Raw genomic sequence first — 25472 nt, 5'->3', positions numbered from 1 at the left:
TTAATTTTTGCATATAGTGTGAAATAAAGGTGCAAGTTCAATCTTTTGAATTTAGCTATCCATTTGATTTAGCACAATTTGTTGAAAAGACTATTTTCCCTCTATTGAATCTTCCTGGCACCCTTGTTTAAGGAAAAGAAAAAGTCAGTTGACCATAGATACATAGGTTATTTCTGGACTTTCAGTTCTATCTCACTGATCTATATGTCTGTCTTCATGCCAGCACTACACTGTTTTGATTACTGTTGCTTTGTACTAAGTTTTCAAATTGAAAAGTGTTATCGTCCAACTTTGTTCTTCTTTAAGATTTTTTTGGCTATTCTAGGTCCCTTGTACGATTACACGAACTATAGAATCAGTCTGTCAATTTTGCTACAAAGAAGCTTGCTGAATTCTGGTAGGGAACCTTGCTGAACTTATTTATTAGTTCAAATAGTTTTCAATGGGTCCTTAGGATTTTGTGTGTGTGTGTGTGTGTGTGTGTGTGTATAATGATATCATATATACCCATATAGTATAGTCAAAGCTATAGTTTTTCCAGTAGTCATGTATGGATGTCAGAGTTGGACCATAAAGAAGGCTAAGGGCCAAAGAATTGATTTTTTTGAACCATGCTGGAGAAGACTCTTGAGAGTCCCGTGGACAGCAAGGGACAGTCAATCCAACAGTCAATCAAAACAGTCAATCCTAAAGGAAATCAGTCCTGAATTTTCACTGGAAGGACTGATGCTGAAGCTCCAATACTTTCGCCACCTGATGAGAAGAGCCGACTCACTGGAAAAGACCCTGATGCTGGAGAAGATTGAAGTCAGGAGGAGAAGGGGATGACAGAGGATAAGATGACTGGATGGCATCAATGACTCAACAGATACGAGTTTGAGCCAGCTCCGGGAGATGGTGAAGGACAGGGAAGCCTGGCACGCTGCAGTGCATGGAGTCACAAAAGAGTCAAACACTACTGAGCGACTGAACAACAACAAAATGATACCATGTGCCGACATGGATAATTTTACTTCTTCCTTTTCAACCTAGATGCCTTTTATTTCCATTTCTTCCACTGACTAGAACTTCTAGTACAATGTTGAAAGGAAGTGGCAAGAGTGGACACTTTGGTTTTGCTCCTAATCTTAGGGAGAAAGCATCTTAAGTGTGATATCAGCTGTAGGATTTTCAAAATTGTCCTTTATCTGATTGAAGCAGTTCTCTCTTCTATTCCCAGTTCATTTTATGTAATATCCATCTTTATGTCTGATGGTTCTTCTTGTCCTGAAGTCTGTTTTGTGTGAAATATAGCTACACCTGTGTTTTGAATTGTTAGCACTGTATGTATTTCTCCATCCCTTTACTTTTAATCTAATTGTGTCTTTATGTTTAAAGTGGATTTCTTGTAGCTGACATATAGTTAAGCCTTGTTTTTTATCCACTGTCAGTCTCTTAATTGGTTTATTTAGACTACTAAATCTAAATTGGTTTAGATTATTTCAATAATCATTGAAATAGTTGAATTAGTATCTACTTTATACATAGTTTTTCTAGTCTTTGCTCTGGACCTTTTTTTTTTTCTTTTTTTTAAATCTTTCCCTTTTTCCCTGCCTTCTCTGAAGGTTTTAATTGAGCACTTTGTATAATTACATTTTCTCTCCTCTCTTAGTACATCCTTTACCTTTTTAAAAAAATTACCTATTAGATAAGTTAAAACTAAACAGAAAGGTGGATACAGAGAATCACAGCTAGCCAGGAGCAGAAGCCTTATGATGTAGCTGGTATTGGTAGGAATATTTAAGCTGAATTTGACAAATTGTTGTATGCTCAGTTTTGAGGGCAGTGATTTGCCCTATGACCTCAATTCTCTGATGCACCTAAGAATTATTTTTAAGGCTGCCCAGTTTTTCTTGTTGTGAAGGTGAGTGATGACTTTCAAGATCTTTATTTTTATAGCAGAAACCAAAGTTCCTCCAACTATTACTGTGAATTATTTTCCCCTTCATTTCTTTTAGTTTTTTCTTGTATTTTGCTATTATTAGGTACACATATATTTATAATGGTTAAATCTTCCAGATTCACCCTTTTATCATTATAAAATATTCCCTCTTTATTTCTAGTAATATATTTTTTTTTGCCTAATGTCTTTTCTGTCTGAGGTTAGTCTAGCTACTCCAGCTTTCTGCGGTTACAATTTGCATGATGTATCCTTTCCCATCCTTTAACTTCCAATCTTTGAATCAAAAGTGTTTCCTGAGATAAAGATAGAGCTTTAAAAAAAAATTCTGATAATCTCTTTTGATTGGATTGTTCAACTTTTTCACAATTAAATTACTATAGATACAGTTGGATTTACATCAGCCATTTTACCTTTTGCTTTCTAAATGTCTTATGTTTTTGTCCATCTAATCTCTCTTCTTTTTGCACTGAGTGAATATTTTCAAATGTAGCATATTAGTTACTTTAATGATTGTCCATTAGTTTTGAATTATTTTCTTAGTGGTTGCTCTAGGTTTATCATGTACACCTTAACTCTTCAGAGCTTCAGATTTACATGAATTTAATTCCAGCAAAATATAGAAACATTATTCCTATACAGCTCTAGTCACTTTCCCGTCTTTTGTGGAATTACTGTTACATGTTACATCTACAAATTTTAAAACTCAGTGATACATTATTATAATTTCTACCTTATAAAATTCCTATGTTTTCAAAGTAGCTAAGAAAGGAGAACACGTATATATTTTGGGTTTTGTTAAATTTACCTATCATTTATTGTTCTCATCATTTGTTCCTATTTAAGTTATCATCTGAAGTCACTTCCTTAGTCTAATACTGCTTTGTTCCCACCATCTCCTTTATACTGTTATTGGTAAATATATTAAATTTCTATATATTATAGGACAATTATATACATATTATTTCATACATTTACTTTTAAAAGCAGTTGAAAGAAAAAAGGTGAAAATATGCATTTATGCTGCCTTTCAACTACAACTGACCCTTGAACAACATGGGGCTTCCCTGGTAGCTCAGATGGTAAAGAATCTGCCTGCAATGTAAGAGACCTGTATTTGACCCCTGGGTCAGGAAGATCCCCTGGAAAAGGAAATGACAACCCATTCTAGTATTCTTGTCTGGAGAATCCCATGGACAGAGGAGCCTGGTGGGCTACAGTCCATGGGGTTGTAGGAGTTGGACATGATTGAGCAACTAACACTTGAACAACATGAAGGTTTAGAGTGCTGATCCCCCATGCAGTTGAAAATCCATGTTTAACTTTACAGTCAGCTTTCTGAATGTAAAGTCAGAAAGGGTTCACTCAGGGTTCCGCATCTACAAATTCAACTAACCATGGTTTATGTAGTAAGAGAGTCCCTTGGACTGCAAGGAGATCCAACCAGTCCATTCTGAAGGAGATCAGCCCTGGGTGTTCTTTGGAAGGAATGATGCTAAAGCTGAAACTCCAGTACTTTGGCCACCTCATGTGAAGAGTTGACTCATTGGAAAAGACTCTGATGCTGGGAGGGATTGGGGGCAGGAGGAGAAGGGGACGACAGAGGATGAGATGGCTGGATGGCATCACTGACTCGATGGACGTGAGTCTGGGTGAACTCCGGGAGTTGGTGATGGACAGGGAGGCCTGGCGTGCTGCGATTCATGGGGTCTCAAAGAGTCAGACACGACTGAGCGACTGAACTGAATTGAACTGAATAGTATGAATTTATTGAAAAGAAATGCTGCAAATAAGTGGACCTGTGCAGTTCAAATCCATGTTGTTCAAGGGTCAACTGTACATAATTACCTTTGCTGTTCTTTGGTTACTCTTAAGGATTCAAGTTATTATCTGAGCTCACTTTAACTTTCATTCTGAAGAACTTCCTTTAGTAATTTTTATAAGGCAGGTCTGCTAACAACAAATTCTCTCATTTTTTATCTGCAAATATCTTGAGTTGACTTTCATTTTTGAAAGGGCAGCTTTGCTCACTATAGGATTCTTGGTTGACAGTGCTTTCTTGATCACTCAGTGTTATCCCACTGCCTTCTAGTTTCCATTGATTTTGCTGAGAAGTCAGCTGTTAATCTTCCCAGGGTTCCTTTGAAGGAAGAGTTGTTTCTCCTCTTGCTGCTTTGAAAATCTTCTCCTTGCCTTTGACTTTCAACCTTTTTTTCCCCCCACTAAGTTGCATGTCTGTGGATCTAAGTTTATTCCATTTAGAACTAGGTGAATGTATATTCATTCCTGAATGTATAGATTGGTATTCACCAATAAATTTTGAAAATTTTCAGCCATTATTTCTTCAATATTTTTTCTGCTCCTTTCTGTCCTCTCCTGATATTCTATGTAGGATGGTGTGCTCGATGATGTCCTACAGCTCTGTTCATTTCTTTCATGTTTTTTGTTTTTTTCAAATGCATAACACCTAACAATCTATCTTCAAGTTTGCTAATTCTTTCGTCTATCAATTCAAATTAAACTTAAGATTTTCAGTTTAGTTTTTAAACTTCAGAATTCCCATTTGGTTATTTTCTGTTTTAATAATTTCTATTTCTCTACTGATGTTCTCTGATGTGACACTGTCATCACATCTTCCTCTACTTTATTAGCCATGATTTCCTTGAGCTTTCTGAACATTTTTATAATGGCTACTTTGAAGTCTTTGTTTATTAAATCCTATATCTGATTTCTCATACTGGCAGGATCTGTTGACTGATTTTCTCTCAGTAAAAGTTTAAGTGTATGATCTTATCAAATCCAGGCTTTTTTAAAGGGGGGATTTCTGAGATTAGTGATATTTGTTTTCACCCCAGGGCTTTTTGCAGTCAATTCTCTCACTAAACTAGTTGACCTACAAATTAGCTTACACCTCTAATAAATCTATCATTCTCCTACCTATTGCCTTTTAACCACAAACTCCACTGCTTTTGACAGCACCCTCAGGCTTGAACTTTTTCACATTTCGTTGTAAATGAAGTCTGTTCCTTTGGGAGAAATTCAGAGTTATCTGTCCTATGGCTTTCTCCTACCCCCTCCCCCTCTCAGGCAAAGTTCAGAGGTGAAATTCTGTTGCTGGGGACAGAGATCATGGTGCCCACTATTTTCTGACTGACATACCCACATTAGGTGCTGCATGCTTGTGGAAGGAGGGGTATCAGCTACAGATCCTCTTGGTATGAATTCTCTACCTCTAAGCTGCAGCAAGGACAATCAACACTCCAGTATTCTCATTGATACCATACTCAGTATAGTGCTCCCATCTCACAAGTGGGAGCTGAGTGGAAGAATGAAGGCCTCACTTCTCACCCACACTCCCCCGGAATATAACCTTAGCATTAGGTGGCTAGGAGGCAGGATGAGGAACACTGATACTCTGGCCTCTCTTAGGAAGACAGCCCTCCTCCTGGAAGCTGCAGGGAGAGGGAACCCTCATTCTTTAATTTACCAGAGTTGCCATGCCTCTGAGATAGGAAGAGAGAAGGCAGTAGTCTTGGTTCAAATTTCAAAGACTTGCTGTTCCTACCAAGCTTCAGTAGACAATTTCTCCATTTGTTGTGTACCCTTTTAGGACCATTTCCAGAGAATTTACATGCTTTCTTTTAAACAATTTTCACCAGTTTTTCTGGGGATCAAGGCTGCAGAGCTTCTCATGTCACCATGCTGGAAGTGAACTCAAGCTCTTGTGTACAGGTATTTTGGGTAAACACTGAAATATTTTTGGGCATAACACTAACTTTCTACAGTTTTACAAACTGTCCTTCTAAAACACTGAGACTACAAGGAGAGTTAGCATCTTCTCTGAGCCAATCACACACATCTGTGTTTAAACACTGCTCCTTCAGCTTGTAGGACAATGTGGAGATAGAACATTCATTCTATATACCTGCTATTTGGAACATGCAACGCACCACTAGCTACAGATGAGCAGCAAATTCCCCTCCCCAAACCTGACCTCCTTCATGACAAATATTACACTCACTGAAACAACAGGCTAGCTAAAATGCTATACTATCTGCTCTGTCTCAAATTTTGTACTATATAGTACAACAGACTTTCACTGAAATTAAAAGCAAGCAAATGTTTTCAAAGAAGGTAAAATTTCTAAAGAACAGTCTGGGATCTATCTCTGGATATTCTTTACTGAAGAGGTGTTACTATCAAGTAAGGGTATTTTACATTAAAATAATACAACATTTTTCACAAAACCAAGCTTGGAAGCAGAGAGGACCGTTTTTAAATATCAAAATAACATGGATTAAAACAAAACATGCATCAATTTTTGAGATAAAACAGAACATTTCAAAGAGCTGTCTGAGCTTTTAGCTGCCGCTCTGCATGCTGCCCTCGTATTTTTTAGGATGTATACCGTACTCACTTATCACAGTAGTTAGAAGTACTTAACTAGAAGCATTTGAGAAGCCTGCCCCAAACGATCACATTATAATGATAAATACACACACAACACATCTATTTACACTAAAAATCCCTTCAGGATAGAACTACAGCCACTATTCTGCATATTCCCAATAAGCTTGTTAAGGCCTGCTACTCACAGCAGGGACTAAATAAATAATATTTTTAAGTGATCATAGGCAGCAAGGCTGATGAGACTGAAAACAAAAGGATCAACATGTACTTACAGGTTTGCCCAGAGATCAGCTTACATATTATAGCAGAATCCAGAATAGGAGAGAGTAGGCTGCCCCCTTACCACTTAATATCTAGCAAGTTGCATTCAGTATCAGAGACAAATTGAACAAAAATTAAACATAAATCAACTATTTGGGAGGGGAAAAAAAAAAAAAAAAACTAGACTGAATCATGTCAGTTTTTAACCATTTTATCACACCCAACCTCAGCTATTGGCTGGAGTTCATTCTTTGTGCTATGCTATGCTAAGTCACTTCAGTCGTGTCTGACTCTGTGCGACCCCATAGACGGCAGCCCATCAGGCTCCCCCGTCCCTGGGATTCTCCAGGCAAGAACACTGGAGTGGGCTGCCATTTTCTTCTCCAATGCATGAAAGTGAAAAGTGAAAGTGAAGTCGCTCAGTCGTGTCTGACTCTTAGTGACCCCATGGATTGCAGCCTAACAGGCTCCTCCATCCATGGGATTTTCCAGGCAAGAGTACTGGAGTGGGGTGCCATTGCCTTCTCTGGTTCATTCTTTAGCTATGATAAAAATTAAGTTGATATGAAATAACCATATATTTTCATAACTGTCAATTTAACTGACAGAATTGAAAACTTTCTTAATTTGTGAACATAAAAGTGTAACAAATACAAACTCTTAAATGAACTAACCTTGAGGTTCACTGACCAGCAGCAAGCATTTTAATACTCCAGGGAGAAGTAGTTCAATCTCAGAAACATCAGTGTTAGTTTCCTTAACAAGTTGGAGGATGAAGGCCAGAATGGATGCCAAGCGAGGAGGGAGCAAGGATCCTTTAAACTCAAAGTAGGACTTCCTGAAAACAAGCACAATTTTGTTCTTCCTTCTCTTTAAAGTTTCAATAGAGCAAAATCAAATGTCATACACTTGAAAGATGATGGCCTATTTTATCTCTGAAATCCATAAAGCACAATTTTGAAAAACTATGTATATTTTACCATATGTTCTTCAAACCTAAGATTTTTGAAGCAATGACTGCACATCCTACTGGCATGCTATAAAGACCAAAGCAGAATACAGATACAAACCAAATATGAAGCAACCTGGTCTTAAAATAAACAATCAAAATCTAATAAAAATCTGTTAATTTTTTTCCTTTCTAATGTAAGCTTGATCTCCCCTATGAGCTCCTCAATGATACATTTTCTTAATTTGACTTTGCATAAAGATTCTCTCCTCATATTTATTTATCTATGGATTTGAAAGGGAGTCTTATTTTTCCAAATAAGAGAACTATACTAGAAATCATCTTTCCATTCCAACCTGTATCCTTCCTTCCCTTATGAAATAAAAGAATTAGAGAGGGAATTTAGGATTTAATATCTTCTTTTAAAGCAGGACAACTTCTATCATTTGAACTCAGAGGTCATAAAGATAACTCACCTGCCTCATCTTTGTATCTCTACCTCTTAGAATAGGTCTCAACTCATAGCAGGTGTTCAGTGTAGTTTTTTACGTGAATAAATGCAAAGTGGAAATTGCACAGTTTCTAAAAAGTCTAGACAATATGAAAAAGTGTCAAATATAGCTAAATCTAAACCAGACATCTACATATACTTTGCAAAGAGATATAATTTGCCAAAATGAGGCATAGAAATCACTAAATATTATAAATTCCTTAAGGGCGGAAATATGCCTTCATCATTTCTACTCCATACAATGATTTCCAACAAATATTACATATTAGAAAATTCATTCATTCTTTGAGGTCAATTGTTTCATGTGTTTTGTTTAATGCTGAATTCCTAATGCTTAGAACAAACATTCATTGAGTATGTGGTATGCTTGGTACAAGTCTAAGAACAAGAAAGTAAAATATGGTCTCTGAAAGCAATGGCTCACTGTCCATTTGAAAAGTTAGATAAAGAAGAAAAGAACAATTATAGTGTGATAGGTGCTTTGGAAGATAATCCCAGAATTCTTGGGAATTCAGTAGAAGGAGTCCTAAGCTAGGGAATTATAGGAGTAGAGAAGCTTGGAATAGAGGAAATCATAGGAGACAGTCTCTATGTCTTTCCTGAGTGAAAAGAAAAAAAGAAAAAGGAATTGCTACTTGTTTAGGTCTTCAACTAGAAACAGTAAGAAAAACATTTTCACTATATACAAAGTAAAGAGGAAAGTCAAGGAAAGTAGCCAGGGTCTTAAACATTGGGCTTTAACAGCTTTAAGGTCTTAAAGATTTGATTTCATTTCAGCACTTGCCATTTGGTTTACTAAAATTACCTATGCAATGTCTCAAACACAGTGGTAGAGTACTATAATCCTGCTGCAAAATTCATATACAAGTTAGGCAAAACTATCAAGATTCTGAGAACTGAATTATACAGAGCACAAGGCTCCAGAAGAAGGAAAGAAGTGTCATGGTACACTGAGATATTAGGTCTCATAAAGCCTAGGAGTATGTAGCCCAGTAGATAGCATTTTAATGGAGAAAATGGTCTGAACAAAGCTGTGATATAGGGAATGGTGAAGTATTTTGGAAGGGTGATAATTAAACCAATATCATTAGGATTTGTATATGATGACATATATATGGGAAAGTTAAGTGACAGATCATGGACAGCAAACAAAGAAAGTTTGAGGGTAAGGAAGTGTCATACTGGAAAAACATTTTAGGAAAAGTATTCTGAAGAATTGTTTAGGTGCGACTGGAAGAAAAGACTGCTGCTGCTAAGTCGCTTCAGTCGTGTCCAACTCTGTGCAACCCCATAGACGGCAGCCCACCAGGCTCCCCCGTCCCTGGGATTCTCTAGGCAAGAACACTGGAGTGGGTTGCCATTTCCTTCTCCAATGAATGAAAGTGAAAAGTGAAAGTGAAGTCGCTCAGTCGTGTCTGACTCTTTGCGACCCCATGGACTGCAGCCCTACCAGGATCCTCCGTCCATGGGATTTTCCAGGCAAGAGTACTGGAGTGGGGTGCCATTAAGACTAGAGATAGTGAAAGTAGTTATGAGACTCTGGCTATAATGTAGGTATAATGTGATAAAAAAGGGATGTGAAAAGGGAAGGAGATGATCATTTGCCAAAGGTTGAAAAGGGAGAGGAAACAAAAGAATATGAAGCTTTCAAACCTGAGTAACAGAACACTAGGAACACACAGAGAAAGTCAGAGGGAGAATAGATCTCAGACATGGAATTCTGTAATGTGAGGTGACAGATAATATTAGGATATTAAAGTTATCAGATCATTAAAAACACAGGAAAAAAAACCACTAAGAATAATATATATCACCATAGCATCTTAAAAGTTTAAAAACTAATTTCATATGAAGCTAAATACTTCAATGAACACCAAAAAAAAAGGTGGTTTCTAATGTTGCAGTTAGAAGATACGGAGTTTAGTAGAAAACCTAAGAAGTTTCATTGATTCATTTGCCCAGTAATAAAACAGTTATTAAGACAGAGAAGACTAAAAGAAAAATGACTTCATGTTGCTTCCTTTTTCATATTAGCATTCTTCTTTTTACTTAATTATCTCTTATAATTACTTCATTTTATACAGTACAAAATACAATCAGTGTTTAACTGATAAAAAATAATACATATACATGTTGTTATTTAGTTGCTAAGTCATGTCTGACTCCTTTGCAACCCCATGGATTGTAGCCCACCAGGCACTTCTGTCCATGGGACTTCCCAGACAAGAATACTGGAATGGGTTGCCATTTCCTTCTCATACATATATATATATATATCTATATCTATCTATATATCTATATATATATATATATCTATGACATATACATATATGGACTTCCCAGATGGACAGAAGAGCCTGGTGGGCTACAGTCCACAGGGTCACAAACGATTTGGACACAACTTAGTGACTAAACAGCAGCAGCAGGACATATATAAGAAAAATAATAGCAATACAGAGAAAACAAGCAATTCAGAGAAAACAATTTAAAGAGCTCTGTCTTAGGCTGCCAAGTCATTCTGATAAATTCTGAGATAGAATCCTACAGGTTGCCAATACTTCTGTTATTTTTTAATACAGAAAATTATTAGAGAAATTTATTATTTAATAGAGAAAATAAAAAACTATTCTGTTTTTAATAGAGAATAATACATTGTAAATATCACTTATTCTTAATATTTAGATGTACCTTATGACATGGACAATGCATTTCTTTAGCAATGACATCGGTGGAACACTGGCTGAGTTTTTCAATGCCAACAAAACAGGATGTTGTCCAAGACCTAAGACATGAGCTGAGGCTGGAAGAAATCGCCCAATATACTGCTCAATAACATTCCCCAGCAATTGATTCAGATAGGCATTTGTATTTTGAGACTGACAACACACAATACACATGCCCTACAGGAGGAAAAAAAAAAAAAAAGAAATACTAAAAGATAAAGTTTAAAAAAAAAATTAGGAAGTTACTAATTTTGCCCCCAGCATTGATATTTATATATCAGAATGCGTAACTTAACACAGTCAACAAGAACACCTTCCATAATCAACAGGTAATGTTTGTATGAAGCTCAGGGAACAGCTGAGTTTGGTTAACTTATGCAATGGTACCTAACCGAACACATGTGTTTGGGGCATACCCAGAGGAAGCAGGGGAGAAAAGTAAGAAGACAGATGAAGCTCTCTTCTGGGTCTCATCTTGAGAAAACTTCACCACCACACTCTTCAATGAACAGCTAAGTCACTTCAGTCATGTCCGACTCTGTGCGACTCCATAGACAGTAGCCCACCAGGCTCCCCCATCCCTGGGATTCTCCAGGCAAGAACACTGGAGTGGGTTGCCATTTCCTTTTCCAATGCATGAAAGTGAAAAGTGAAAGTGAAGTTGCTCAGTCGTGTCCGACTCTTAGCGACCCCATGGACTGCAGCCTACCAGGCTCTTCCGCCCATGGGATTTTCCAGGCAAGAGTACTGGAGTGGGGTGCCATTGCCTTCTCCATCATCAATGAAATATATATGTAATTACAATGTTGTAAAATACACATTAGGTCTATTTTATTTTTTAATATAAATTTATTTTAATTGGAGGCTAATTACTCTACAATATTGTAGTGGTTCTGCCCTACATTGACATGAATCTGCCACGGGTGTACATGTGTTCCCCATCCTGAACTCCCCTTCCATCCCTCTGGGTCATCCCAGTGCACCAGTCCCGAGCACCCTGTCTCATGCATCGAACCAAGACTGGCGATCTGTTTCACATATGATATTATACATGTTTCAATGCCATTCTCCCAAATCATCCCACCCACGTTAGGTCTATTTTAAAACTTATGGTACGGGTCATTCTATCTGAACAAGACTATAAAATTTATGCTAAAAATTTTCAATGTTAAGAAACATAATACATTTTTTAAATAAAAATAACAAAAGGAGAGAAATCCAGAAGATTAAGATTCGGAATAATGACAATTGATTTTGAGGTTTTTCTATATGTCAGCACTGTGCCACATGTTTTGTATTCATTATTTCATTTAAATTTCTCAAAAAACATCCTCACTGACTTAGTGCTATATCTGCTGGAGAAATTGAGGTTTAGAGAAGAGTTTGATAAATTCATGGTCAAACAGAACTCACAATGTTTTATTATACGTCTGTTGATTTAAACCATTGTATTTGTATAGAGTTAATGAGATACTTTCACATGGATTGCAGTGTTTGATACTTAGAAACAAATCAACACCCTAAGAAAAAAAATTTTTCTGCTAATATTACTAAATATTGCATTTTACTAAATAATCACCAACAGAGCAACAAATTATGCTCTAAAAGTTCACTTACAATTTGGTACCTTGGCGATTTCACAATGTATTTTTTCCAGAGAAATAATCAGAAATGACTGTCATGTCTCTATCTTAACTATAAATGGTATTTGTCCAGTAAGAAATTTTGAAAGTTTATTTCTAATGAAAAAGAGTACAAAGCTGTTAAAACATAGGCGCTTAAACAACAATTAAAAAAACAAAACAGTGGACTCCCCACCCATTTCTTTCATGCTCTGTTTGAGGAAAAGCATATTATATCAGAAGATAAAATACTAAATGAATACTTTAAGAAAGATTCTGATGAGAAGAGCTTATACCTTCAAGAAGTTAAAGATATAGCTCCAAGTGAGTTCTGCCAAATGGATAATTCAACAAATTTTTTTAACTTAGGAAGTTTTTAAGAATTTTTATTACGTGAACTGTTTTGGCATCAGAGGGCCACCGTGGGGCAAGCGCTCCACACAACTATTGACATAAGTAACCACCACGGAAGCTAAGAAGTATTCTACTTCTTTCTGCTGCTCTGCAACACTCATGCTCAGCAACTCTGTGACTGGTGATACTAAACGTTTCTAAAATCTGCTGCGTGCTCCGTACCCACTGCCTTAGTTCCATACCTTCAGATAATGAACTAAATCTAACCTCCTCACCAGCTTAAATGTGGCCACCAGAATCACCTTTCTAAAACTTAAATATGGTATGTCTCTCCCACTTCTCTGCTCACAATCCAACAACATTCCCCTTGTACAAGAGCAAGTCCAAACTTCTTAAGTACACAAAACTCTTACTATGTGGCTCCTCCTCTATGAGCCTCCAGCCACAAAAGAAGTATTTGCCTTTCCCCATGAGTCATGTTTTCTTATAGCTTATGCTCTCCACGTGCTGTTCCCTCTTACAGGAACAGTCCTTCAAGTCCTATCCACTCTGCTCTTTAACACCTGATATTCTTTACTACAGTTATCTTCTCTTGCATCCCTTCAGCCCAGTCTGGCTGACAGAGAGCAGAGGCCTCTGAGGAAAATACTGAGCAAATGCTGGATTGTCTACGTTAGTCAGTCTCTTCGCTCAATTTTAAGCTTCTTGAGAATGGAGGTTTTGCCTCTTTCAACTTTGTTTTTAGAGCTCAACACAAAAGAATTTTAAACCTATTCAGTCGAAATACATCATCACACATGTACATTAGGAATATAACGTATAGTTTTGAAACCTGCAATTAGTAAACTGCTTTAAGGCAAGTGTCAATTTTTTTTTTCCTTTTCCTTTTAAGCAGCCACACTTACTGTACCTGGAGATACAAAGGAAGACTCTTCTGAATTGCAGTCAACATAGGTGCAGGCAGCTCCTTCTCTTGCTGTAATACTGTATGTGGCAGCAGTAAACAGTCTATGATCCGGAATAGTAATTTTTGGGCTTTAGAGGTGGCAAAGATCAGTGCCCATGATTTAACTAGAGTTCCTAACAAAGAGGAGTGGTAAGAGAAATTATGGTTATCCTCTAACCAGAAAATTTTGTCATTCCAGTTAAAAAAAAGAAAAGTATATTTAAAACACAGAGGACCAAGTTAAAGTTGGCAATAGGAAGAAACATATATTAACAGTCAAAAGACATATGCCAAGTATCTCACTGAAGAGGCAACTGTCTCAGAATTCTGGGCCAAGAAAAACATACATTTCCTGAGCAACTGGCATTTAATACATACACACAACGTGTAGTTATACATTATGTGAAGTTATAGACTGAATGTTGCCATTAGCCAGATCTCTCTCTCTCTCTCTCTTTTTGTTCAGGCTGCTAGGAAACTCAGAGGCTAATCTGCAGTCAACTTTAAGAACACTGTAACACCATATATTATGCTTTTATGTATATATTCACTTTTCCCTGGGCTTCTTCATGCTACTGTAAATTTTACTCATAGTCTTACTTCTTTATATTTTATTTATTTTTTAAATTTTATTTTATTTTTAAACTTTACAATATTGTATTGGTTTTGCCAAATATCAAAATGAATCCGCCACAGGTATACATGTGTTCCCCATCCTGAACCCTCCTCCTCCTCCCTCCCCATACCATCCCTCTGGGTCATCCCAGTGGGGATACCCAAGCATCCAGTATCGTGCATCGAACCTGGACTGGTATCTCGTTTCATATATGATATTATACGTATTTCAATGCCATTCTCCCAAATCATCCCACCCTCTCCCTCTCCCACAGAGTCCAAAAGACTGTTCTATACATTAGTGTCTCTTTTGCTGTCTCGTATACAGGGTGATTGTTACCATCTTTCTAAATTCCATATATATACGTTAGTATACTGTATTGGTGTTTTTCTTTCTGGCTTACTTCACTCTGTATAATAGGGTCCAGTTTCATCCACCTCATTAGAACTGATTCAAATGTATTCTTTTTAATGGCTGAGTAATACTCCATTGTGTATATGTACCATAGCTTTCTTATCCATTCATCTGCTGATGGACATCTAGGTTGCTTCCATGTCTTGGCTATTATAAACAGTGCTGCAATGAACACTGGGGTACACATGTCTCTTTCAATTCTGGTTTCCTCAGTATGCATGCCCAGCAGTGGGATTTTAAATTACATTTACAAGCTGTCTGAACCCAGTTTGCGACAAGAAGGATCACTAAATTTAATTGTTGAAGTAGGAAAAAAGATTAGCTGTAACATCTTGAAGCAATCACTTAACCTCTTGGAACTTCAGTTTTTATAACTTCTAGCTATTTAACACAAACACTAAATTTAAATTTTGATTCTAAAAGAAGAGAAATGGACTTCTTTACTACATGAACTGTATTATGGTTTCCTAATGGTAGGAGTCTGTCAAAAAACTGCTACACTGAATGATGGTAAAACAACAAATGAGCACTTTTTGCTTAATAATGTAATTAAGGGCAGATATATACTTCCCTTTAGAGTATATTACTGCTACTGAGGCCTCTTTTACTGAAAAATATTAATTCAAAAGGAGATCATTAAGCACTTGTCCAAACAGCAGTTGCTGCATAAACTTTTATATTTTATTTCATCTTAGAAAAGCAAAAAAGAAGATAAAATTCAAGGTCATTTCCACATAACAGAAAGTTTAAAATTCGAGCTCTGAAGGAAAACAAAAATATGCTTAGAGATGAATATATTTTTTTAAAAAACAACAACCAATAATCACTTCTAAGAACAAATAGCAACATTAATCTTTTGTAAAAGGAAATACAATAATCAATCATAAGAAACACAATGCTCACTTAGCAATATTTTAAATAACGCTGGCCTGCTGCTCATTTTTCCAGTAGGTGAAAATCTTGAGGATGACAGCAATGTAAGAAGAGCTCACATTCTAAACACATTAATACACTGGTAAGAGGAACTGCCATCATCACCAACATTTGAAATGATTCATATCACTCTTAAGTGTCACACAGGTACTAACTTATAAAGAGCAAGGACCTTCCAACTGAAAACGCCTCATCTACCCTTGTATTTTATCTTCTGCAATGGTAATAACACTGACGAAGACTTAAAATTTCATGAGTTCATAGAAGGTAGAGATGATACATTTGTTTTACTGCTATCAAGCCCCTAACTGAAAGTTTCAGGAAAGAACATTCAAGGGTGTGTGGAACTAAAAATGCAAAGGAAAAATTTTTTAAGTAAAAAACTTTGGAAATGGTTTAAATACACAGAGTAGCTTTGTAAGAAACCATTTCCTGGCTAGAGTCGGAGAGGTTTGAGCGACTTTCATTTTCGTTTCCTTTGTAGCTCAGTCAATAAAGAATCTGCCTGCAATGAAGGAGACCTGAGTTCGATTCCTGGATCTGGAAGACCCCCTGGAGAAGGAAATGGCAACCCACTCCAGTACTCTTGCCTAGAGAATCCCACGGACAGCGGAGCCTGGCAGGCTACAGTCCACGGTGTCACAACACTTGGACACAACTTAGTGGCTAAACCACCACCAAGAACTATTACTTACTTACTGATAAAGCTGAAAATATAAGAAAACTGTGGGGAATATATTCTGACAATTGAAAGCCACACCACAATAATTCTTACGTATTTACTTATTTTCTGCTGCTGCTGCTAAGTCACTTCAGTCGTGTCCAACTCTGTGCGACTCCATAGACGGCAGCCCACCAGGCCTCCCCCGTCCCTGGGATTCTCCAGGCAAAAACACTGGAGTGGGTTGCCATTTCCTTCTCCAATGCATGAAAGTGAAAAGTGAAAGTGAAGTTGTTCAGTCGTGTCTGACTCTTAGTGACCCCATGGACTGCAGCCCACCAGGCTCCTCCGTCCATGGGATGTTCCAGGCAAGAACACTGGAGTGGGGTGCCATTGCCTTCTCCAACTTATTTTCTACTCTATGTATATAAGAGTTCTTATGTATTTACTTATTTTCTATTCTATGTATATATTAAGCCTTAAAAAAAAAGACAATTAGATCATTATATATTTTTAGATGTAGTTAACAGAAAGCAACTTTGCTCATTTAGTAACACTACAAAATACACTACATAGTGTATAAATAAATAGCTAGATTTATATTTAAGGTTATTAAGTTTCAGAAATAGTTAATATATATGCCATCCTCTACATTGGAGAATCTCTTTAACCACTATATCATCAGTTCCCAAATCAGTGCCTGATATACACTCATTAAATGTTCTTATATGTTCAGAATACAACACAATGATGGGAATAATAAGATATGGCCAATAACCATAAGCAAGTTTAAATTTTACTGGAGGCATATCAAGTACACAAATTGTTAACAAATGGAAAGCTACCAAAAAAAAAAAGTCAGAAGAGAAGGACAGGTGAAGCAGAGTCAGGGAGAGCAGGTCTTTCTGGGCTGGACAGTGAAGGGTCATGTGTAGAATTTCATTTTGAAAGATCAAAGGGGAAGAAGGATCCCAAGAGAGAAACATGATCAAAAGTAAAGTCATGGAAACAGAAAAGCCAGAGATATAAAGAAGGGGTAAAAAAAAAAAAAAAAAGGACATACAGGGAAGGAAAGTTGAAGATACTACTGAGAGATCAATCCTGCCTTCTCAGAAATTACCTGGAGACGATTAAGACCCCAGATGCCTTAGTCTGGAGTGATGCTGTCAAGAGTTAGTGCCTCCACTAGCAGCAGTGCAACTGAATAGCAGAGGCATTTATCCCCAGGGAGGAACCAGCCAGGTAAACAAACTACCAATGTTTAGGTGGTTAATTTTCTTTCACTCTAGATGATGTGATATCCCAACACACCCAGAACAGGTTCCAGCTCTCAACAATTTGTATTTGCTCTTTCTCTGTTTTTTTCTAAACCTGTTTACCCGTAAAAGACATCTGTTCCTAATTTCTGTGACTAAATGGGCAACATTGTAGCAGTGTACTCTATTCCCAAACTCTGAGGGCTAGACAAAGGGAAAGAATACCATATCCCCTGGCCATTAAATAAAAAATCAAGCATGTAACAAAACAAAGGCCCCCCCAATTCTTCATAAGGAGAATGTCCCAGGTCTACATATCACCAATCCAAATGATTTTGCAGTTCTTGATAAGATAATCATGTATTTTGTAAAATAAAGACATCCTTCTGAAATTATACATTTAGCTTGGTAAAAATCCAATAGCAACTAATAAATTATAAGCCTAAATGCTGAAATACATGTTAATATAAATTTTACTAAGTTAAATTTATAATAAATGCTCACTTATATTTTTCTCTAAAATTAAAATGACCAAATTGCTACTATTGCTTTCACTACATCCTACATCATCCATATTTACACATTTTCACATTCTCCTTTATCTTTCACAACAAAGATAAAAGGTTTCAGACAGCCCAAATCAGGTGTATTCATATGTTCACAAGATCAAAGGGAACAGATATAAGGTTTTGGCCACAAAGAAAAAAAGTAAACTTAAATTCTGTATAAAAACTTCTAAGGAAATCCTTCTCATTTCCCTTTATCCAGTTCCTATTTTTGGTTAGCAACAAGGTTTTAGTGAACAAAGATATTCAAATTACTGACTTCCTAAAGAAGGATGACCTCTGTTGTTATAGCGTAGACACAGAAGATGATTTCTTTTCTTTTTGAAAGGAGAAAACATATTGTGAGAAACAAGATTTGAAGCATAAATATCTTTTAGCACCATAATAAATCCTTTCCTGACCTCCTTCATATAGAGCAGACCATAAAAAAATAGAAAGAAGTAATGGTTTTCTGAAGTTTTAAATTCTAACATACGTAAGTGTTGGAAAAAGTTTCATTTTAATTATGCAGGCATTCACAATGTGAATGATTTACAACAGACTATATCTGTAGCAAGCTGGAGTTGGTGTGTTTTTTCTATTGATCATAATTAATTTTAGTATTAACCAAGCATAAGAAGAAAAGTTCTGAAAGGAGGTAGGGCAAGACACAGATACACTTGAAACTCAACATGAATTACTTTAAACTAAATCATTGTCTTTCAGATTATTCTTAAGATTGTGTGGAGAGCACTGACTTAGCCAGTGTATCAGTATATTCCTATCCATCATGATACCATAGGTTAAGTCTAGGGAAGTTTTAATAAAGTCAGGAATACATACCCATCATCGTATAAGTCAGCTGCAGCCCTGCACTGGAAACTTTTTTTCCCAAATAAGGTTTTATATATTTTAATATTTCACCAAGGTATTCTAAGGACTTTGTGACCATGGCAGATTTATCAGAAACTGTCTGCAGATTCCCGTAAGTTATACCAACAGCCTATAAATAAGAAAAAACATGATTTAGTTTTCTACAATACAGACTTTGAAAAATACAGATAATTTCTCTTTCTACACACACACATGCACATACATATTCCTGACATTTAAGCCTTCATCCTTAACTTTCCAATAAGTGTTCACAGCAATTAAAATCCAGAAAAAAGAATTATCTTGCCTTTTATGATTAAAATAAAGGCTAAAGGAAGAATAAAAAAAATCAGTTCACCAATAATTATGAGTCAGCCAAGTATTAGTTAGAAGACACATGGAACTAATATACAAGAAGCTTACAAATTTCCTATTAGGCATTAGGTGAGCCAAACAGGACGGCTCACCATATATCTAGCACATAACTGGGAATTCTACAAAATTTCTACAAAAAAGACCTACTGGTGAGGTTAATAAACTCTTACAAGTCAGACCTCCATAAATAAAGTTCAGCTTTATGATATAAATTGATTTTTTCCTCAGAATTTTGTTTATAAGCCAATAGTTGCCAGCTTAACTTTCTCAGAGGAAAAAAAAGGTACAAAGGGTAGAAATGGCAAAATGGGGAGGCAGAGAAGTGTGAGATGAGGTAGTAAAATAATAATGATGAAGTCAGAAGAAGGAGGTAAATATGAGAGAGGCTACTTGTGACAAGGTGAGAATAAGCAAGAGCTGAGAAGTCACAAAAAGAATCAGTAGAAAACTGACTAGGGATGGGTGAGGTCTGAGGACAGCAGTGATGTTTCTAAGCCACTACTGAGAACTTCCAATGAATTTCAATCACCCAAACTGGAACATGAATGGCACCAGTATACATGGTTATGTGGTTTTTCTCCTGAAGCTCTGAGAAGATAAGACAAAGGAAAGAAACCAGGTGGTTGTACTGATCCAAAGTTGAAGGTTTAGAGCTGTAACCAGAAGACAGGGATGGGAGACTGAGTGTGTTGGTTAAGAGTAGTTGAAATGAGGCCTCCAAGAGGTTTAGATAAGGTAGATAGAGAAGAAAGTGAGACCATCAGAGAATGCTGGACTTCGGAAAAAGGGAAAGGAAGGTCCTGATGAAGTCACTCAAAGAGTTGGAAGGAAAGTGAAGTGGTGACAGTCAGTGAACTTTCAGATGCACCAAGTGACGCCATGGTTCAGTGATTAGTCATGGGAGTGGATGGATGACAGCAGAAGTGAAGACCACTGAGACTATTGGAGAAGATTTGAAATGGGGACTCAAGGTAAGTTATCCAAGGTGATATTCAAGTTAGCCGTGTTGATGATAAAACGTAGAATAAAGGAAAAGATAAGAAGCCTAGTGAACTTGAGTGATTAGGAAGTGAACTGGTGAGAACAAAAGATATATACTCAACAAATCCCCTTTTCCATTTAGGTCTCTGCCCTTGGTTTTCTATATTTCTTTTCCTGGACCAGAAATTCTCAAACTTTTTGTCTCAGTTTCCTGTTATACACTTTAAAATTGAGGATCTTAAAGGGCTTATTATTATATTATTTGAACTGTATCCATTGAAATTTATGATATTAGGAATTACAACATAAAATTTCAAATTATTTTTTTAAATTATAAACATGTTACCAGAATATATTTTTAGTGAAAATAACTTCCTTTTCCAAAACAAACAAAAAAAGTACTGAAAAGTGGCTTTTTTTTTTTTTTTTTTACATTTTTCCATATCTCTTTAACGTCTGGCTTAATAAAAGATAGTTATTCTCATATCTGCTTCTGCATACAATCTGTTGCATATGTTGTAGATAAAAACAAACAAGTCTCATAAATATATGTAGCTGGAAGAAGAAAAAATATTTTAATAAATTTTTCAGATAATTGTGGGATTCCTTTTTGATACTGAAACTTGACAGGTGGTATTTCTTAAATGTGAGTTGTAATATGGCATCCAAAGTCACTTTAATGCATATTCTTACTCTGCTACATTAAAAGCCATTGGTCTGTCCAGTGCTTTGAATGCATGTTTTCCACCCATGCATGCTTTCTAAAAAGTCTGTACTTGTTATCTGAAAAATTTTGGTTCCCAATTTGGACAACACATTTCACTGTCTGTATTTTTTAAAAATCATATTTGTTAATATAACAAATTATCGTTATTTGTTAACACCAATGCTATTCAAAAGTCTTAAACTATCAAGTCCTGGTGGCAAATATAAGTGTTCCAAAATTCTAATTTTCTTGAAAGCTTTGGAGAAAGCAATGGCAAGCCACTGCAGTACTCTTGCCTAGAAAATCTCAAGGACGGAGGAGACTGGTAGGCTGCAGCCCATAGGGTCGCGAAGAGTTGGACACGACTGAGAGACTTCACTTTGACTTTTCACTTTAATGCATTGGAGAAGGAAATGGCAACCCACTCCAGTGTTCTTGCCTGAAGAATTCCAGGGATGGCGGAGCCTGGTGGGCTGCCGTCTATGGGGTCGCACGGAGTCGGACACGACTGAAGCGACTTAGCAGCAGCAGCAAAAATGCTGTCTTTGAAGTGATTTCAAAGTTGCTTTCTTGGAAGTGATAGGCTCATTTTTAAGAAAATATCTGCCAAATACTCAGGTCTGAATAACCATATTTTGTCAGTTGTTCTTTCATGATAAAAGTGTCCGTTCAGCATGCAACTCAATTACTTAAGTGTTTCTTATTTAAACAGTCTTTCTTTGGTGTGCAGCAAATGTACTTTAAATACACTTCCTATTGTCATTCACAGAATACAAAAAGGGCATGTACTCAAGCGTCAAAATTTATTAAAATCAATAACTTTATGGCTTCATTAGTGATATTCTTAAGTGAACTGGCTTTTCTCCCCGTTTGATTGCATGGCCTTGAAAATTATAATGATTACTAGTATCATCTTGGGCCATGGTGTTGATTTCTACTACAGCTTTTACGTTCTTTGTATAAACGCCAATATACTTTTGAGCTCACAGAACCCCTGAAAATTACTGACTCCTAGAAGTCTATGAAAGGACTTTTGAGAAAACCAGTGCCCTAGATTTCAGTATTTCTCTAAGTTTAGCCTTACCCTAATTATGAGATGTGTATTTCTCAGTGCCTTGACTATCCCTACTTTCATGCCATGCTATCATTTCTCTGCTAAGGAGAATTAACATAGCAGGTCCCAATCACTATCTTTAAAAGGCTTACATGCAAGGTTGGCCCTGTGTTGGTTTTTGGAACCTTAGATTTTTTTCCCCATCATTTTCTGATAAGAATGGCTCACTGTGCTTCAACAGTTTGTGCAATCAGTACAGTTATGCTGGATATCTGCTTCCCTTCTGAGAATCTGGATTTTTTTAACGTGCTGAACAAACAGGGCCTAGGTGGCCAGCTCCCATTAAAAAAACCCAAAAAACTCCTGGGCACTCAGTCATTTAAGAGTTCCCCCAGTAAAGAATTTCCCAGGTTGCTCTCACAATTCCTTGCTGGAAGAATTAAGCACGTCCAGGGTAATATCACTAGAAGAGGACTCTTGGAAGCTGTGCTTGGTTACTCCAGATGTTACCCATGTACCTTTTCTCTTTGCTGACTGTACGTTGAAAACTTTCACTGTGATAAATCATAGACCTAAGTACAACTATATGCTGAGTTCTGAGTCATAGCACGTGGTGGGGGAGAGAGGTTCCTGAGCACCCCCTGACAGAATTTCAAACTCAACAGGTTTAAAATTGGGCTTCTCACCTACTATGGCCCCATCCTAAATCATGATCTCTTTTTAAGGTCATCATTCTTCTAGTTAAACACAGTATTTCCTAATCATTCAAAGATTCCCTAGTTCAATCTTCAATTCCTCCTAAATCCCACTAGTTTCTGGCCATTAGTGCTCCTGAGCCTTTAATGTACTCTGTTCTCTGTTATTACCAATTTTCTTAAAGTCATTTGATCAAATCATACCTACTTAAAAATTTATAAAACCTGTTCACAATAAAATCTAAACTTCTTATATCAAGATGCTCTGAATTCTTAACCTGCTGATTGACCTATCAACTAATTGGCACTTATCATATACTATCTTATTATTTTAATCTCTGGGCATGTCTTGTATTCTCAAAGTAAAAGTTCACTAAGATCAAGGACTAGTTCTTTTGGTTCTTCAAGTCCCTAAGAAATCTTCGCTGAATACTATCTAGCATTTAGCAAGTAACTATAATTTAGTGAGTGGTGAAAGAGCAATTAATTTGGATAGGATTAAATTAGGAGAGCCTTCGAATATGATCGGTGGGGTGCTTGACTTTTACATTCTTTTCTGGCCCAGGATGGTCCCTGGCAAAGGTGTTTAATTACAGATGGAGATCCAATCAAGAACGAAAGAAAAGGCTCCAGAGACATGTGTATTTTATATTTGCATATACTGAAGATCCCCTGGAGAAGGGACAGACTACCTACTCCATTATTCCTGGGCTTCCCTGTAAAGAATATGCCTGCAATGTGGGAGACCTGGGTTCGATCCCTGGGTTGGGATGATTCCCTGGAGAAGGGAAAGGCTACCCACTCCAGCATTCTGGCCTGGAGAATTCTGGCCTGGGTTGCAAAGAATCGGACACAACTGAGCGACTTTCATACTCACTTTCACTATACCATTATGAAATATTTTTAAGATTAATACGACATCTCTGTTTTACAATTATATTTTAACTTAACGAAAACCAATGGAAGAATTCACGTTTATGGAAAGAGCTTATGGGTTGTAATGATTTTCATTGCAGTTAGTATCAACCACTGTGGGAAAATAAACCAAGTTTTACTGTGAAGAGCTTACAAAAACACTAATCCAAGCACATTAACAACCTCAATTAGGCTATAAAACAAAAACTATCACGTAAGATAGATCCCTACAAAATTAATAATTAATAAAGTAAAATGTTGAATGGACTATTTATTACAGAGACAAAACAAATGGATTAGATTTTAAAGCCCCAACCATGTTATGGATATGAAGTAGCTGGTGCTTATGCTGAATACACACTAAAATTTTACTGTAAAATTTACAGTTTGTTACAGGGTGGTAAACATTAAGTTGGAACTATTATGCACCATATATAAGGAGATTTAAGTACCTGAAGAATATGGTTATCCAGCAATTTTAGCAATAAGATACTCCTATGATTTCGATCAGATTTGGAGTAAGGTTTTTATGTGGCATTCTTTACTCTTACTATTTTTCATTAAATGTATTTCCTCTGCTGCCCTCAAGAATGAATTATATGCTATATCTTAGATTCACATTTCTATTCCTCCAGAATTTTATAATAGCAGCAACCAATAATATGATTCAGTTTAAAATAACTCATTTTATAATGAAAAACATAATGAACACTTTAGGATTTTTGGAAAAATAATTATAACTGATTTGGACAATTATATTAATGAATAAAAAAATACCTCAAAGAACCGAATAAGTGCTTTTTTAGGATCGTCTGGGATGGGTAATTCAACTTGAGACTTCGAGAAAATATTCTTTACTTCTGATAGCTTAAATAGCAACCTTGTCAGTTCAGTCAACTGTTCCATGTAGTCCTTTTCTGTCAAAATAAATTATATTTATATACTTATGATATAAATTTATGTTATACACACACACACACACACACACACACACACACACACATACATTACTGGAGTAGGAAACAGCAACCCACTCCAGTATTCTTGCCTGGGGAATTCCATGGACAGAGGAGCCAGGCGGGCTATATAGTCCACAGGGTCACAAAGCGTCAGACACAACTGAGCACATGCACACACACACACACACACAGACACACACACACGGGAGAGCAGAGAATGTAGCATTCTTCATTTGTGACAATCATTTGTTTTAAAATTAAAATTTATACATTATTAAAAACTAAGTTTCTCTCACTACAGGAAGGCTTTATTTAAAAACAAACATTTACTTGTGAATATCCTAGTCCCAAAAGTTGTTAATGTAAAGCCAACTGATATAATAAATATAAAAGTAAATGTGGAGCATGTTTTCAGTCCAGCCTTTCCAAGATTTACAACTGGCCATAAACAATAGCTTTAGGAAAAGGAAAATGCATATGCTTCAGACAACCAGAACAGTATGGAATATTAAAAAAAAAAAAAAAGGTTGCAAGGAAAAGGAGTAAATTATTCATAATTGGATATTTTTCTTTATAGGGTGTTCACAGTATGATATCTGGTTATTTACTTCCTATCTCCACTTTTTTTTTCTGATCAGTTTCTTCAAGGTAAAAAAATAGCTTGTCACCTGAGAACAAATTTTTGTTCTGAGCTTCCAAGGAAATAAGTTCTTTTATCTTTATAGGAGAGAAATTCGTCATATACAGTAATGGGAAAATATCAAGAAAAAAATA

The 25472-nt window shown here is 36.4% G+C and overlaps 1 protein-coding gene across 3 annotated transcripts in view; it reads right to left on the bottom strand.

Moving 5' to 3' along the window:
* MMS22L (MMS22 like, DNA repair protein) overlaps positions 1-25472 on the bottom strand; it is a 127330-nt gene that overhangs the window by 10709 nt on the left and 91149 nt on the right. For all 3 annotated transcript variants that reach the window (XM_010808479.4, XM_005210855.5, NM_001206012.3), the window contains 5 exons: positions 24517-24656; positions 18984-19143; positions 13680-13849; positions 10759-10970; positions 7285-7448 (listed from right to left, as the gene is read on the bottom strand). In XM_010808479.4, coding sequence (XP_010806781.1) covers positions 7285-7448; positions 10759-10970; positions 13680-13849; positions 18984-19143; positions 24517-24656 — 846 coding nt within the window. The remainder of the gene's footprint in view (positions 1-7284; positions 7449-10758; positions 10971-13679; positions 13850-18983; positions 19144-24516; positions 24657-25472) is intronic.

Source organism: Bos taurus, chromosome 9 (assembly GCF_002263795.3).
Source record: "Bos taurus isolate L1 Dominette 01449 registration number 42190680 breed Hereford chromosome 9, ARS-UCD2.0, whole genome shotgun sequence".
Lineage (NCBI taxonomy): Eukaryota > Metazoa > Chordata > Mammalia > Artiodactyla > Bovidae > Bos > Bos taurus.
Note: the sequence above shows the minus strand (reverse complement) of the source record. Positions and strands in the feature narration are given on the sequence as shown.